At 42.3% G+C, this 17,779-nt stretch overlaps 1 protein-coding gene across 9 annotated transcripts in view; it reads left to right on the forward strand.

The window, feature by feature from the left end:
- The window catches only part of MICU1 (mitochondrial calcium uptake 1), an 84,764-nt gene that overhangs the window by 29,269 nt on the left and 37,716 nt on the right, over positions 1–17,779 (forward strand). For 4 of the 9 annotated variants that reach the window (XM_088168572.1, XM_088168571.1, XM_088168574.1 and 1 more), the window contains 2 exons: positions 4,117–4,160; positions 16,524–16,641. In XM_088168572.1, coding sequence (XP_088024698.1) covers positions 4,117–4,160; positions 16,524–16,641 — 162 coding nt within the window. Of the gene's footprint in view, positions 1–4,116; positions 4,161–15,319; positions 15,386–16,523; positions 16,642–17,779 lie in introns of all 9 variants that reach the window. The other 5 variants (XM_014882265.2, XM_088168575.1, XM_088168577.1 and 2 more) reach the window with 2 other exon arrangements.

Here is a 17,779-nt window from a genome sequence, read left to right on the forward strand (position 1 = left end):
GCAAAAAAAGAGTCCATGTTATATATTAAGCAGTGGGGGGGGGGAAAGCAGATCGTGAGTGAATGTTACCCAAATAATGTGAAAAATCTGACAAAGATATCAAGACTGGAAGGAATTTAAAAGGTTTTTCCATCAGTGAGAAGCTGATGATATCCCAGAGGAAATCATGGTGGTTTCTAATTGATCTCAACTGTGTTCTTGGCACAATATAATTGTCCTTCTTCTGGATGCTTGTTTTTTGAAATGTTTTTTTAGAACTGAAGTCTATAACCTACTGCCTATGGATTTATTTTTACAAGATAACATGAAGAGCTTGGTAATTGTCTGCATATTTATCAAGTGTGGTAATTAGCTGGCTTTGAGAAAATCCATGGAAAGTATGTTTTTGTTAATCAATAGGAATATAATAAGCATTTGATTTTAGATTTGGCTATTGCTGAACACGAGCAAGAACAAGTTATTAGTGTTTTTTCCTTTACATAATTCATTCCTTCTCCATGAAAACATCCTCCCCAACCCAAAATGAGAGAAGTAAATGCAGGGAGTATGGTTCTGCTGTTGAACACCCTCTTTTCCCCATTGTTGCAGGCAGTGAGTGCTAAGTCGTTTTTGCTTTATATTGAATAATTTTTAGAGTGCTGTGAAAATACCATCACATGAATAAAAGTGGCAGCCTATATCCCCAGGATTGGTGAGTAAATGGTGTCAGTCTACTCTGAAATAACATTTCTAGTGGTTTGATACTCTGTGGCAGTGCTTCTGTTTATTTGGGACTCCTGATAGGTGGCATCAGAATTTGTAGGAGTAATAAACAGTGGAAGTTAAACATTCCAGGGAAGCTGGTTTGGAAATCATTGCAGGTCACAGGAATGCTGCTGGCAGTGAGTGGCTGGTGCAGAGCCCTTGGCTGCAGGAGCAAAAGGGATGTGTAGGGAAAGGTGAGGTGTTGTGCAGGCTCTCAGGTAAATAAAAGTGTATTCCCAGGCAGGTCGTGGTGGAAACTCTGGGTTTGTTCAACAAAAACAAGTGATGCTCTGGGTGGTCACTGCAATCCAGACTAGCCATGGTGTGTGTCACAGGAAATCTTGAAGTATCGTCCTGAAATGACTCCTGGATTTCATTCCTGCATCTCTCAAGGAAATCCTTTCATGCACTTCTGGGAGAATGCTTTTTCAGCCCCTGCTCTTCAGTGAAAGGTGGAAAAGCTCTTTTTTCTTGGTTCAATGTGCCTATTAGCCTGTATTCCTGCAGCTTGGCAGCAATAGCCCAGCCAGGGGCTGTTTGTCTTGGGAGTGTGGCACATAGAGACAATCCTATGGTGACTTTAACATAACTTTTGAAAAGCAGAGGTGTAATAACTGACATTCTTCCCTTCCCTTGTTCAGCTGTGATTGTCTTCATCCCTCCAGTGTTCCCATTGGCTCACCAGCCTACGCAAATGCTGAATTCCTATTGCAGCATCTTGGAGGAAAAGCTTCTTTAAATTACATTTTGGATGTAATTTAAAGCAAGACCCCAGGCATCAGGCAACACACCCTCTTTGTTGGTTTCCTTTTGTCAGTTTAAAGGCTTGTGGAAAAACAGGCAGTTAAGTCCTTAAAAAGGAAAATAAAACTGTACTGGGAAAAGGAAAATGTAGAGAGTAAAAGTGTATGTATTGAACATAAATGCCTCTTTTCAGCTTTTGAATTGGCTTCTTCTCTCAGGACCTGTGTAAGGGGAATTTCACAGAGGAATTTAAGTGTGCAGCTTAATTAATGCAGCAGAGGAGAGGGGATGCTCTTGTGCATGGCTGGGAGGCTGACCATATAAAACACAGGTACCTGTGTGTGCAGTACAGCTGTAGCATCATCTGGACTGGAAAAGATTTTAAGATTGAGACTGACCATTGGCCCAGCAGTGCCAAGGCCACGACTAAAGTAAGTCCCCAAGTACCACATGGTTCTCAAATCCCTCTAGGGATGGTGATGGCAGCCTGTGCCAGTGCTTGACCACCCATTTGGTGGAGGATTTTTCCCAATATCCAATGTAAATCTCCCCTGGCACAGCTTGAGGCCGTTTCCCTTGTCCTGTCCCTGTTCCCTGGCAGCAGAGCCCGACCCCCCCTGGCTGTCCCCTCCTGTCAGGGAGTTGTGCAGAGCCAGAAGGTTCCCCCTGAGCCTCCTTTTCTCCAGGCTGAGCCCCTTTCCCAGCTCCCTCAGCCTCTCCTGGGGCTCCAGCCCCTTCCCCAGCTCCGTTCCCTTCCCTGGACAGGAGGGCCCAGGACTGGACACAGCCCTCGAGGTCCCTCAGTAGGGTCCACACCACTGCTGGGACAGCCCAGGAGCCATTATTTCCATGTTTGTTTATTACATGAATATTTATTATAATTATTTAGAAACATATGGTATTTATATATATAAAATTACAGTTGTCAGCTCATCTTTTCTTCCTATTCTCTACACAATCATCCATTCATTTTGACTCTCTATTGAAACCTGTTTGTTTTCTCAGTGTCCAGTTGCTGAGGGTGCCATTAAGACATACTTTCACTTGCTATTTTTAACCCATGGCCTTTTTTTGGCTTTCCATGAGTACATGTATAATGTCAGGCTGTCAGGGATCTGTCTTTCAGCAACGTTTCCTGGCATGGGAAGAGGAGGTGTTCCTGCAGAATGATTTTATTATGACACATGGACATAAGCTCAGCTTAAGTCACCATCCAGATGGATGGTCAGGGTGAGCTCCGACCACATAAAGTGTCTGTAGTAAAATAATCACATTTATCAGACAAATCCTACCTCTAAATGCACCAATACTTACTGCATTTATACCCCCAGCTTGGAGAAGAACAAAATTCAGAAGATTAAAGACTGAAAATGTTATGAATATGCAATTTGCATTGATATCAGGCCCACCAAATATTGAGGAGGTGCTCTCTGGCTGGAATTGTCACAAGTGCAAAAAGCCCTGTGACAATTGCCTTGACCTTTGAAATAGGTGGCAGAGGAGTTGTGGCTGCTTTGTTTCACAAAGGGCAAGGGGGTCACCTTGGAGCAATGAATAATTCCATTTTCTGCACAATACCATGGAACTTTCCAGTAGACAGGAAGGGTTTCATTATCCTCTTTCAAAGGCAGGTGATGCAGCAGGCATGTGGAAGGCTTTATTTTGGTTTTTTCATTTTATTTTCTAATTTAAATTGAAATGAGAATGTGCTAATTACCATAAACAGTGGCAGAAAATGCATGGGACGTCACAGGAAGGTTTTATTTCTCAAAGCACCAAAAATCAGCCTGGTACTCTCCTGAGTTTTACTGGCAATGCTCAGCTTGAATTCTGCTTAATCTCTTCTCAGGATCCATCTTCCTGACTTTGGATTGCAAAGCTCAGATAATTAATCTTCCTGATTTTTTTTTTTTTTTTTGTCATCTTGCTTATATGTGCAGTTACTGTTAGATGCAGCCTGCTGGGCATTGAGGGTTAGATGAGAGTGTTGTGCTTTAACTAAACTAGGGCTGGGATATTCTTTTCCCCTCTTCAACATAAATAAGCATTTTGTGAAGGTATCAGAGACTGTATTGGTATAAACAATCCCTCTCCCTGCCTTTTTCCCATCCAGCTAAAGAACTCCACTTCTTACAAATGCATCTACAATTTATCTCCTTTAATCTATTTGTTTTATACTCAACTATGAACAAATTTTGGATTTTTTGGGGATTATCCCAATTAACTATGGGAACAAGTCTTTGTTTTCTCATATTTAGCCATTCAAATGGTTTTATTTAAACCACCAAGAATCAAAAGTGAAATGTTTGCCTGTTAATAGTACAGGGGTCTACTTTGGGGAGGGTATTTCAGGCTCTTGAGAGGTACTGGTTGCTGAGTTCTTGCTGGCCCTGCTATAGAAGGAGATTTTCTTCTCTGATTCCATGAGTTTGTTGGCTTTTTGTGTTCAAAATACAAAGTACAAAATGTACAAAACCAAATAAAATTTTCCTCCTGTCCTTATGTTTTCTACACATGTTACTCAGACTGTGCATTTTACTTTCCAATCCTCAATGAGAAAACACAAGAAATATTTAATTTTATGCCATAAAAACTTTCTTTTCTGTAAGTATTTCTTTTCTCTTCCAGACCTGGGCCTGGACCAATTCATAGTGAAACGCTACGATGGGAAGGTGAGCACATTAGCCTATTAAATGTATTTTATTTAATGGCTTTTTTGACCTAGAATCCTTCAGTTATTACCTCTGTGAGGGTATAAGCTAAATGAAGTGTGTCAAGTGTTCTCTTCTGAGCATTTTGTTTTTCAGTAGCATTGCAGTGCTTTTTCTGTAATGACAGAAAGATTGTTTCTATAAAGGGAAAACGTAGGGATGTGATTTTAATGTTTACAGACAAAATATTACCACTTCCTATATTCTGGTGGGCTGGGAAATCATGGGTTGTAATCACATTTCTTTGCTGCTTCTTTCTGACTGTGTGAGAAGTTAAACCATTTTGGGGAAACTCACTGGACCTTTCCCTTCCAGTCCCATCTCCAGATTCCTAAAGGAAGGAGATGCTCTTGAGGTTTGTTTTTTTTCTGTGTCCCACCCATGTATTTCCCCCCTATCAAACAGTCTTTCTCTGTTCCCCTTTTGAGCCCAGGTTCTTCCTGCAGCACTGCACAACTGTTCTGGGTGTTTGTGCTGTCATGAGAGGTGTTGGTAAAATCTTAAGCAAATTCTGATCTACTTTTGTCTCCCTGTCAAAGTGGAGCCATGTAGCATCTCACTTGTTATTATGGATCACACTGACCTAATTTTCCACACTGTAAATCCCACTGGGGGTGGTAAAGGCAGCTCTGCCCCAGGACTGGCAGCTCAGATGGACCCCTTGATGCAGATAACTGCGGGTTAGCTAATTTTCCTTAATATCACCAGTGGCACACAATGGTCCTCCAGCTTCTAGCAGCATTTTTGCCTGCACCATCTGAAAATAAAGCTTTGAAAGGGACATCAGCATCTCGCCCTTTATTGCTGCAGGGTGCACCTGACACAGAGTGTCAGGCATTTCCAGAAAGCCTCAGCTGGGGAAAAAAAAGTAATTTAAAGCTTTATATAAACACAGTGTGGGCTGAACATGTGCAATTCCCTGGTTTGTGTTTAGCAGGGACAGGTAACAACGAGATGATCAAATACCTGGGGTCCCTGTCATGAACACTGGACGAGTGTGCTGGTTACCCAGGCAGCAGAGCAGGGCTTTGCTGGAAAACAGGCAACAGGGAGGTGGATTTTGGCAGTTAGTTTTGATACATAAAGCTACAAAGCATGTCGTGAACACCTGTTTTCTTTTCCCCTCCTGCCACAAACGTGATGTCTGCTTTTTGTGATTTAAAAAAAACAACCCAAGCAAAGGAAGGACGTATATTCTTTGCAAAATACCCAGTGTTTCTCCCTCTGGTTTCATGACAGTCTGTTTTGCATTCACTCACTTTCATCATTCTGTCTTGTCAAGCTATCACCCTCATCCCTTAGGCTTTACATAAACAAGATTTGTTTGTAAGGAAGAAGTGCTGAATCCCACACTATTTTTGCTAATCACTCTTCTGTTCCCGAGCACTCTGCAGGCGATTCCCAGCACACTGGATAAAAGATCCAAAGGCAAATCCTTTGAACTCAACTTTCTGTTCCTTTGCCCCTCAACACTGAGGGCTCTGACCTGTAGTAGACTTTTTATATAACTTACAGATGTTGCTGCTGCACTTGGATGTCTCCGTGCTGTGGTTTGATTGCCTGAAAGTGAGGCAGCAGATTTAGGGGACTGCAATGGACTTTGCTTTATTATTCTCTTCTCCTGGGACCTGTTTTTTTCCACAGCCTAATAACACCCTGGAAGCAGTGTAGTCTGGAAATGAAGAAATGAGGTTCTTGTTTGCTTGGCTGTCTGCTTAAAGACACCTTGGGACTGGCTACATCTGGCTGTGGCTATTAGGGCAGTGGTCATGTCCAGGTGAGAGGATAATTTGAGGAGAGGATAAAATGAGCTGGCCTTGGCTCTCCCTTGGTAATGAAGGAAGCTGGCAATAGATTGATCTGACAGCAACTTGTTCTCATTTTGTTGCTTGCTTTAGGCTCCAGTTTAAAAAAATAACACTGCTTTTACTCAGCCAAGCACAACTGAGGTGCTGCAGAGCTGACCTCGCACATTCTGAGTTTCACTCTTCCTCAATGCCTGGTTCCAGCCACACATTCCTCCTGGATTATCAAAGGAGCATCTACCTGGAGGGGATTTGCTTTTGTGTGCTGAAGGAGCTGCTGAGCTCAGGCAGAAGGATGAGAGGGTCATTACTGTTCCCCTAAGCATCCTCATGGATGTTACACTGAGGTAATGGGAATTGTGGTACTCAAAAATAGCCCTGGTCACTGGAAAGTTCTTCTTTTTTAAGGAGAAAGGAGTTTGTGAACAATCAGACATAAGCAAGCTGTGCTACTCAAAAGCATTGACAATCCACAGGCCAGATCCTGGCTGAAGGGTGGGAAAGAGGATTGATTTTAGTTCAAGCAAAGATAGCATGCAGGCAGTAGTTTAGAGGTAGATGCACTTAAAAGGTCTGTGCAGTTAGTTGCATTTTAATTGCATGTTCCAGGACAGTGTTTGTAGCACCTGTGTGAATTTTGAGCATGTGTGTTTGAGATCTAGATGCTGCAGCATTAGTGAGGTGATGTATGAGCTGCTCCTTTCACAGAGACCCATTTTATTTAGGCAAAACTGCCATCAGAACAATGAATTGGCCATTGTGGGGTGATCGGGACTGATCTTGCCAGAGAATTTTGGGGAGTGATGTGCCTGTGTTGTGCTTTTGTTGGGTTTCCAAGCCAGTTTGCTGTGCAAATGACTGAATGCCACGGTGAGAAGATGATATCCACCTTTTTCATCTCTTCCTGCCCCTGCTTCTTCCTGCTGATAATTCATAGAGTTACTGGAGAGGGAGGTAAATGTTTCTGCCTTATTAATGACAACAGTGCTCCTGTAATTTGAGCCTAAATGCTTTTTCTTCACTCATGCAAGACCAAAAACCCTAGAGACACTCAGCCAGCACAAACCTTAGGTCAGATGTGCGTGCCAGCACGGGCTCATGTGTACAGAGAGACAACCTGTGGCTCCATTTCTGTCTAAGAGTGGTGGTTTCTTCCCTAGGGAAGCAAGCTCAGCAAAGTAGGGGGAAAGAGGCATTGATTGCTATTCATTCAGAGTAGAGGAAAGATATTAATCATCTTGCAGACATTTCATATGAGCCTGAGAAAAAGGCTGATGTGAGAGCAGACACAGTCTCAGGGTGCTGTGGTGTGCAGGTGCCCAGACCATGACTGTCTGTCTGCTGTGCTTCCACTGTCTCTTCCCTCTTGCATTTGGAAGTGGGAAAGCAAATGCATTTTTAACCCATCTATAGGAGAAATAACTCATGTTTTCATGATGAATGTGCTGTCACTAAGTAGTAGAAATTTCTTAGCACTTCTAACCTGGCATAAGCTTCATTAATATTATGTAAGTTGTCATGCAGATTTTTTTAAAATTTTTTCTTTTTTCGTGCTCTTTTTATTGATGGGATTTTTTTGGCTTATGCATTAATGATTGACAAGCTTCATCTCTCAAAGAAACAATGCTGTAGGCGTTACTGCTCTGAATTATGAGCTGCATATCCACCCTGTCACCACCCTGGTGAGCCAGCAGGGGAGCTCCCAGGTGTCCCCCAGCTGAGCTTCCAGTAGTGCATCCTGGTGGAAAGGTGAAGGTGAGCTGGAGTGCTTTTAAGAAACACTTAGGCTCTGGCCTATTTAGAAAATAAAAGGCTCACTCTAGATGGCTTATTAGTTTAATTAGGATACACTTGACTTGCTCTTTTTCCTCCTGTGGGGAGAGTTCCTTGCTACTACTTGATAAGAGCAAGAGCCTTCGAGCTACCAGCAACAGCTTCCCCTCCTGCAGTAAGTAATTAGAGAGGCTTTCAGTGCCCTCTAATTAAATTTATGACTTAAGTATTTCCTGCCAGCATTTTATGTTTACTTCTCTAGATGTTTGGGGATGCCATAGAGTAATGCCAAGCAAGGTGAAGGACACGGAAAATACTTCAAATGGTGCCTCTAAGGGCTGGTAAAACATTTCTGGAATTCATTTCCACTGGATAATGCAGGGTTATATTGTGGACCAATGCAATGAGTATCTTTAGCTGCCCTGACCTGAAATTGCGTGTGTCCATTAAAGAACACTTGCTGGAGGCCAGCTCAGGAGGCAGATTTCTTTCCAGATGATTTAAAGAGCACCTCAGGAGCAGAGGAGCTTGAAAAAAGTACTTGGGAAGGATCCCCAAGGAGAAGACTAGAGGTAGGTGGGCTGTCCTTTTCTGGTGGATTGAAGGATCTTGCTCACAGGTTTGACCAAGTGGGAAGGAAAAGAGCCTTGATTTATTCGCTGGAATTTCTGGGATCCTTTGCTCTGTGGATGGGCTTTGCCTGGAGCATGATGCTCCCACCAGACTGTGATAAACTGCCATAGACCCAAACTTGCAGCAAATGAGACAAGCCTAAAGTCCTGCTGTCATTCAGGAGCCAGACTCTGGCTCAGGGCTCTGAGCTCCCTGGAAGTTAAGTATCTCTGAAACCTTAGTTCCAAAGGATGCAACTCTAAATGTTGCCTTACCAAAAGCCAGTATCACAATTCAGTAAAGAGCAGCATAAAGTGCAGGTGCACTTGGAGGACACTTGATATGTTCTCCAGGTTAAATGCAATGAAAACAGATCAGGGGTTCTCTAAATCTAACTGTGTGAGGTCTTGCCAGCATCTGTTGTGACAGAGTTTGAAATGAATGTGTCCTCAGCTGGAGTTGGTGAAGCTGGGTTATGGCTTGCTTGGAGACACCTTGAAGTGTTCAGCCATTCTGGTCCATAATCCATGGCATATGTCTCTGTCCAACTTCAGATTTCCTGCTTTTCAATTCCTTCACCCTCTGATCTCAGCTCAGGTAGTATTTGCATAATTACCAGGAGGCATCTTCTTACATGGATAATAACCTTACACTGCTCTGTATGAACAGTCCTCTGCCATCCCTTCAAAGTGTTGTAAAGAAGTGCTGAGACAAAATCCTTGCCTGTGGCTTTGTGGAAGCAAGCAGAGATGCAGTTTATTGCAGGCAACCAGCAAAGCTGAACTGAGAAGGTTTTTATCTTCTTGGCTTTTTTGCTGACACCCTGTCCATGTTGGTTGGTTTCTTTGTTGGCTTCCCCCTCCCAGCCAAACTTGACCCTCCTGTCTGCTTCAGTTAGTTCTGATGTTTCCCTCTTGGCTGGGACCTGTGTGGACACTGAACTGTGCACATTCTTTTCTTGGTTTGTTTTTAATAAAACTGGATTTCATCAAAGAAAATTCTTAATTGCTTCTAACACAGTGCACAAACATCCCTCTGGGCACCTGGGCTCCTTCAGGTACAGAACAAATGTCTTCCTTTCCTACCTCCTCCACCAAACCTTTGTGGTGTATTTTGGCTTTGACAAAGCTCTACTTGCTGTTGCCTTTTTGCATCCCTAATTCTGCTGCTTGTTTCCACAGGGCTCCTACTAAAATCCCCTGGTTGTTCTTTGTCCTCTTTTGTTCTGGTTTCCAGGTACCCGGCGGGTGTTTCTTCCAGCTGCTAATATCTCTGATACTTGTCTTTATTCTAATTCTGGTTTGTGGGTTTTTTTGGTGTAACCAAGCATTCCCTCATTTTCTTCCCTTTTCTAACCCTCTCCTCTCCCACCAGGATTTCTGGCAGGTACAAAGCAGACAGCATGTGCTTTGATTAGTTTGTGCTTCAGACCTCATAATATGCACTTCTCATGTGAAAGGGACAGTGTACACTCACCTCTCCTCCCTGCTCCTCTAATAAATATTCCTGAGTGCTCTCCTTGATCCTCAGCCTGAAGGATTTATTTCAGAACACCTGAGTTTGGCTTGTGGAGGGAACAATCCTCAGGGTAGCCATTAATACCTGGCTCTATTAACAGGAACTGCTTTGAGCAAAGCTCAGATGTGCATCTCCCTACCCTTCTGGTTTCACAGTGTCCTCTGAGGCTTCTGTCTTATTTTACAGCTCAATGAGACTGTGATAGAGCTGACTCTGCTGGAAAATAGTGTTTTCCCCTTGAGGCCACAAAGTTAGTTTGATTCCCTGGCCAAATACTTTGGGGACATGTCATCTGTTTGAAGGTGTATAGGTTTGGAAAAGATTTCATTCGCAAACTCGAGTTTTTCAAGTTACAGAATTATGTAGAGTGAACTGTATTAAAGAATATGTTAGGAAGAAGATATTGAGTTCTTGTAGTTCTTAAAATGTTTTGTCAGAAAAAGAATTAGAAACCAAAGGGGAGTTCATTCAATATTAGTAAGTAAAGAGGAAAAATATCTCTAAGCACTTTGAGTTTACCCTGTAGCTTTGTGACCTTAATGAAATCCACAGGGAAAGTTGGGAAAAAATAAACAACTTGGTAATAAGCCCTCAGTGGGTGTATGCAGTCTTTTAATCAAAACTGGATTCTGGGGTATTTCTGGCTTTAATTTCTTTGATAGTTTTCCTCGTGTTAGCTTAATGCTTAATACTTGAGGGACACAAAACAAAGAGAACTCTGTCCTTGGGTGACATGGTGTTAGTAGGGAGAACGGATATGGATGGAGAGGGTGACAGGGAATGTTTTAGAAGATGCTCGAACTCACTTGGCTACAAAAGGAAGTAAAATGTAGATGGGAGAAGCAGATGAAGGAAAAAAAAAGACTGAGAGAGGGAAAGAGAACTGGAGAACTGGCAAGATTTTGGTGTAGAGCCCCATCCTCATCAACTGAGCCAATGTTTAATAATCACTTTTTATAGAGAATTATTATTTTCCTCCTCATGTCCTTTCACACGGGGATTTCTGCCTGAGAGAAGGAGCAGAGTTCATGAACAATGAGTTCATCTTGGTAATGCAGGCTGAGATGAGGGAGAGCAGCATCCCAATTTCCATCAGAGACCTAAACAGATGTTTAAATTCAAAGGTGGCAAAACTCAGCTCATTTTAGAAGCTTGATATGGGCCACCAAGGACCCTAATTTCAATCCTCCCCATGAAATTTCAATGCAAAATGCCCCAGTGATTGTGCAGATTGCGATTTCATTACCCTGCAGAGGGCTGAGGGGAGCATAAATGTAGACTGTCCCTTTTCCAAGGCATTTCCTATTTGCTTTTCCTGCAGGGGTTTCTCCCTTGCATGAGTGGCTCCGCTGCCTGCCGAGGGTCGGGAAAGGCTGTGTTGTTCATTTTCTGGGTTGGACAGAATGCTGGCCTTGCATTTCAGGTGCCCTTTGTTTGAAAGGTGGTTGGAATATTTACAGCCTTGCTGGAAGGGAGGGAATGCAGATTTCTCTTTCCAGTCACAGGAGTCCACCTGCAGTAATAATTGCTGCCCAGGTTTTCAATCTCTGGATGTGCTCAAATTTAGAGTGAGAGAATGTGCAGGGCATCCTCACCCATGTCCAGCTCTGTATTTTTCTGCCCCTCTGTAGATACACAGATAAAATAACCCCCCAAAATCAAAAGTTGTTAAAACCTCTTGATTAAAATACACCCTTGAAAGGTATTATCTGCCAATTATGTAGTATTATCTTCCAACAGTAAATTTTAAATATTTTCTCAGGTCAGCACTCAGCCACCACAATTTGCCATGGAGGACCTGTTTGTGTTTGCCTGTGTTGGTGTGCTGACTTCATAGTAAATTATCATTCCTAGATGAGGTGAGCTAAAAGAGGTCTGAGAGTTTCAAAAGGTCCTTGTGCTGTTTCCCTCACAGCCTCAAACACTTTTTTATTATTTCATGGTATAGAAAAACTGATATAAAAAAGCCAGGCGGTGCATTTAAAATTTGCACCCACATTACAGAACTGGCTTTAAAAACTCTTAAATCCCCCAGTATTGCCCCAAGTCCCATTTCTGTCTGTGTTTCATAGTGCAAAGGGACCTCCCCTATCTCTTTTTCCCTAAAGGGCTTTTGAACATTTGGGCTGAAAGGCTCAATTTTTATATCTGATCCTGAAAGCCTTTTTATTTCTTTATTCAGTTTTCTTAAAGTGAGATGCCTGAAATCTCTAGATATGTGGCTTTGACTCTTCAAAGTTTAAATCTTAAAAAAAAAAGAGAAAAATTTTTAATCCTCCTTTTTTCAGTTCAGTGTTTTGATGCAGACAGAGTTGAAAACACTCATATTTTTAATTACCACAGCAAGCTGGTTTGCACTGGAATTTATTAAGAGTTTTCCCCTGTGTGTTACCATGTGTCTTAGTATATATCTCCCTGGATTTTCAACAGCTTTGCTTGGGAAAAGCTGCAATAATCCACACCTGTCCTGCTGGCAAATAGGACTTCTTTTCCCACATGTCTCCAGTTAACCCTGAAAGAAATACATGAATAGATGTCTTACTTTAATGCTTTCCATAACTGAAGGTGGTCAATTGAGACTGAAAGAGAATTGCTTTGCATCCAGGTGACTTCACTCTAATGCTCATGGGTTTGTATTTGCTCACACAATATTGGTCACCTGGAAAAGTGTTTATGTTCCAAAGGAACAAAGCCAGTATGATGATATTTGTCAATAAAAGGTGGTTTATTCTTCATCTAGAATCCCTTGCTAATTGACAAAATTGCTTCCTGGTTCTGGAGAAATACCCATTATCTCATGGATATTTATGGGTTTTTTGGAAGTTGTAAGTGGTCACACAGGCTGATTAAATTCCTGAAGCTTTGGTTCATGGAAGTGCAAATGTGGTGCTGAAACGTAAGTTACAGGAGAAAAAGTGTCCAAAGTGTCCCTTCCTTCTCCAGATGGAAACCCAAACTGGCAGCTCTGAGAGACTTCCCAAGAATGTGTTCTTCCCAAATTAAATGCTGTGGTTTCTGGAATGTCAGATGAAGTGGAGCTGCCAGGTTTTAGGTGGTCAGGCTTTTCCAGACCTGCCTTAGGAATGGGAACACCAGCACAGTGTGTCCATCTGTGCCTCTGCAGAGAAGGCATCCCTCCATTTGCAAAAATACACCTTTATTTTTCAGATTTGCATAATTCAATATTGCCATGTTTCACTCCTTACTCAGCACTGGGAAAACAATTTTGAAATCCAAAATAAAGCTAGTATTTGGCAAGGAATGTAAAGAATTCCGTGGGGTTTTTCCACCAAACCTTTGTTACTTGGAAGCTGTACCATGTCCTTAACTTAAGGGAGGCTCCAGCAGCAGATCAGTTTTGGGGTGGAATATGTTAAGTTTGTGGAAATGGAAGTTTGTGATGTATCTTTGGGTGCTTTGCAGCCAGCCTGTACATTAAAAACTCTGGGGAGTTGCCTGCATGCAGCACACGACTTTTTCTTCTAGCACGTGGGTTTGGGGAAGCTTGGTCACTGCATTGATCTGTTAAATCACATCTTGGTGCTGATTGAGCTTGGAGCCTGAGTTGGGAAGGGCAAACCAAGCTCTGTGTATCTTGAATTTGAGTTTTTTGACCTGTTGTCAGTGTCTGGAACTGTAAGAGAATCTGCCTGTACAACTGTCACAAGTTTTGTCCCACTGAGACTGGACTGGTGGCTTCTCACTGAACTCACACAGCCATGCTTGTGCCAAAAGAAGAGAGATATATGGATTAATTTTTCTTTTTTATGTTAATTTGGATGTCTGCTTGTGTGTGTGCTTGTTAAATATGAATCTACTGCTTGATTAAAAAATACCTCATAATTGTCAAGTGCTCCCCATGGCTTGCTCACTCGTGAATGCCCGGGTTTAAATGGATTTTTTTGGGGTGTGCTGAATGATCTTAACCAATTACTCTGGTTTTGGGAGTGGATTTAACATGGACAAAAATGTTAAGTGGAAGACATTTGACTATTTTAATTAAGCACTTTGAGAATTACCTTGTGCTCAGATACAAAAGGCTGTGGATAATTAATTTCTGGAGGTGACTTGTTTCTAAAAGAAGGTGGAGGTTTGGAAAGGGATTTTTTCCCATTTATTTCCTTTCTGGCTGAATGGGAGTGTGCTGGAAGGAAGGTGGGATGTGGGAAAGGGTGGTTTGAGGTGTTAATGAGGACTGACTTTGGGTCAATCACCTTGAACTTTGAGGGATGACAACAGCCCACGTTGTGCTTTGTGAAATAGGTAGATTGATTTCTTTTATATTCTTTTTCCTGGTGGTTATAGATCATTCCTTGCAATAATGTTTCATGGTGGGGAGCAGCTCTTGGGAAGGGGATGCTTCGAGCCTTTCCCATAGTGGGAAATCTTCCCACATAGTTCATGGAAAGCAATCAAACACACAGCTTCTCACTGAGGCCGAGGAAAATCAGTGGCAGAGTTGGGAAATTTTTAAAGCTTCTATTCTATTGCTGGGAACCTGAAAATCTGATTGACCAGGGCAGTTGTTATTTTCTCTTAAAATCAGTGGGAGAAATTCCCTTTTCCACAACCAACAGGCAACTGAGCACTGTAGTTACAGCTTGTGTTCCCTGGGCTAGTGACAAGTAGATGCTGGTTTTAATACAAATAAATAACATTTTTTTACTGTGTTTGCTCAAAGTGAGGTGCAAATGGGTAAATGCTTCTCCCTCCCCTCTTATTTTTATATTTCAGAGACCAATTAACTTAATATCTTTTTTTTTATTGTTGGTCTGTGGATGTGCTTTCCTCTGATGAGCAATATTTTGAGCTGTTTGATGCCGACTATGAATTTTAAGTGCGGAAAAGAAACCCATAAAAATTAATAAACCACCTTCTGGAACTTTTTCACGGGATTCTTCGAGCAAGATGCTAATAGATAGTTTTTGATCAATGCTGCCCAAGAGAGGCAATCAGAGGGAAAGGCAATAAATCACAGGAGCAGGTGAGATGCTGCTGGCAACACCTCCAGCAGCAGTCCCAGGGAGCTGCTTTGTCCCTAAATCCTGCCTCTGGTTCAAAGGAAAACCAGATGTTTGTTCTTTACATCAGCATCGATGTAATCTTTGCTTTGGATCCATCTCCACAGGAATGGAAGCAAAATCATTTTTTGAGGAAATGATATTTCAACCTGGTACCCCATAAACATAAATGGCTGTTATCTTGCATCAAATGAAGGCCCATTAGCATGTTGTCTGCTGGTAGTGACTCACCTCTTATTAAATTTCTGGTGCTCTTCAGGTGGTAAAGGCAGAGTTACTGGGAACAATTTAATGTGATCAATAGAGCTGAACTATTTTTCCCTGGAAACTGTGGTGTTTTTGGTGATCTATATGATTATTTTTGTCTCTTTTCTTGTGGTTTCCAAGCCAGATACAGGTTAAATTTTCATCTAAATTATTAGCTGAGCTCATCCCCACTCTGCAATCACATACAATGGTGAGTTCTCGCTCCAAAAATAAAAAAGAAAAAAAAACCAAAAGCGCTGAGGTGGATGAGAGACATCAATTGCAGACAGTGGAGAAGCTATGAGCTAACACTTGCTGGGATATCTCCATAGGCTTCCAGTCACAGCAACCACCTGGTTGCTCCAAACTTTCCTTGCTCTTGGCAAGCCTAACCGTTCAACTTGATGTGATGTTTTGCCTGCTTGTTTTATTGTTGGTTAACCAGTTTTCTTTCCTTTATCTTGTATATGATGGGATCTCCGCTAGACAGAGGTAACAGTGGGGGACAGTTGTGTAGCTGGACCCTCGTGTGGTGGTGTTTGTCAGTGGTTTTTCCTAAAACCATTCCTAAATCCAGCCTTGCTTTCACCGTGCCTGCGTGTGCTTGCATGGCCTGGTTTCCATGGAATAACCTCACCCACCCCTACTCTCCTTTGTATTAATTTAATTCTCTTCTCTGTGTGTGTGTGTGCCTCCTCCTGCTGTGTCCTTAAAGTGGGTCACCAGTGTGGATTCCCTAACAGTTTTATGGATCCTTTTCAGCCTTTGGGGGTTCTGTGGATCAAAGGGACTCGAATTTTTAGTTAGTAAGATATTGTTTGTTGATAAATGGAAAAGAACTGGAGCAAGAGGGAGATGGAGTTTGGTTTCAGGCCCGGTCGTCCCTGTGATCTCTCACATACACGTGGTTTGGATAACTTTGATCGGACTTTTTATTCATGTCAAATAGTCCTTTCTTGGCTCCTTTCTACAACAGTCTAACTAAAAAAAATACAACAATTTCCTCTTTGAATCCTGTATTAAAGTCCGAGTTTTTTACCACTAATCTCAAAGATTTTAATAAAAAAATGCCCATAGTTTTGTTTATGTGTGTTTCAGCTGGGCTGAACTAACAAATTCTGTGCAATTCCTTATCCCCCATTGGAGATGGGGAAGCACCCATCTTTGCAGAACTGCCCTGAACAGATCCGAAGGCTGGAAAAGGTCCACTGGATATGGATGGAGATAGTAGGGGTGTGTGTGTCCATGGAATGGCTTGTTGGTGCTGAGGACACAAACCAAGCCTTGCATTTCTCTGTTTAATCTGGTGCTTTCTGTCCTCTCTTTGGGGTGTGGCTTGGGTGGACGAGCAGAAGCTGTCCCAGGAGAGGGAGAAGTTTGCCGACGAGGACAGCATTTTCTACGCGCTCGGAGAATGCGGACTCATCTCTTTTTCCGACTACATCTTCCTCACCACCGTCCTTTCCAGTAAGTACAGCACGGATTTCCCCTACAATTTCTGGGTTTTTTTAACTTTTCAGGGTTCACAAGCAATAGCTTGTTGACATACATTTCCCTAAAAGGCCTTCTTGATTGCCTGCAACTCGAGCTGAGCTGAGCAATTGCTGTTGCTTCATCTGCTTCCAGTGCTTCAGGAAGACAAGCAGATCAATGACTTCTGAAGATTTATTTCTCATTTTGAAATGTGATAAATTTTTTCTTAATGAGTCACTTGACCTGCTGTTCAGATCTGTAAATGGAGACGTGTTCTTGAGCCGTGTTCATGTGATATTCTTGGATTTGGATGAACACAGATCTCCAGCTTTTCACTGCTTTCACACCTCTCCAAACTCCCTTTTCCAGCTGTATTTTCACTTGGGTGAGCTCGGGTTGGTGAGTGATGTAATCCAATGAGGAGAGAAGTTAAGCTGTTTACATTTCAGCAAGTATCATCAGATACCTTCTGTCTTTTCACCTGGCTGCACTTGACTTGCATTTGTGATATTTCCATGATCTGCTAATCTGTTCCAGCAAAGTCATCTGCACTCCGAGTGCCATTGCTGAAAAGTTTGCTTTGCTGGCAAGAGCCAGTGAAACTGAAGCCTTTGGTAATGTCAAATGGCATTTCTAGACTTTCTTCACGTGGAAGTCAAGCTCAAAGCCTCATTTGCAGAGCTGCTCTGACTGCTTGGAAGGTGCTGTCATAAACAGGAAAGTCAATGGCAGTTTCTCAGCCCCATTAGAAAACGTGGGGTAAGGGGGAATAAACTACTGTCCAAATGAACTTGAGACATTTTTTTTTCAGATTTAAAAAGAGAACTTACCCATCTAATCTTTTATCTATTCCATGCTGACCTGATTCGTGGAATTAAAAAACTGAATGCAGAGCCCACTGTGCCTGCCTGGTGCTGTTCAGTTTTACATCAGTTTTACACTGATATTTTGTCACAGCAACAGGTGCTTTATTCTCCCCCCATGTTCTTGCATGTTGTAACAGGAGACATGAGAGACAGCTCTTCATTTACTGAGGATCTATTCCTGGGAAGCAGCAATGCTCAAGGTCTTGTTTGTTGTCAAATGGACATGGCGGGGACAGACTTATATGTGACCTTCATGTTGTGAAAAC

This window comes from Sturnus vulgaris, chromosome 8 (genome assembly GCF_052056855.1).
Source record: "Sturnus vulgaris isolate bStuVul1 chromosome 8, bStuVul1.hap1, whole genome shotgun sequence".
NCBI classification, from domain to species: domain Eukaryota; kingdom Metazoa; phylum Chordata; class Aves; order Passeriformes; family Sturnidae; genus Sturnus; species Sturnus vulgaris.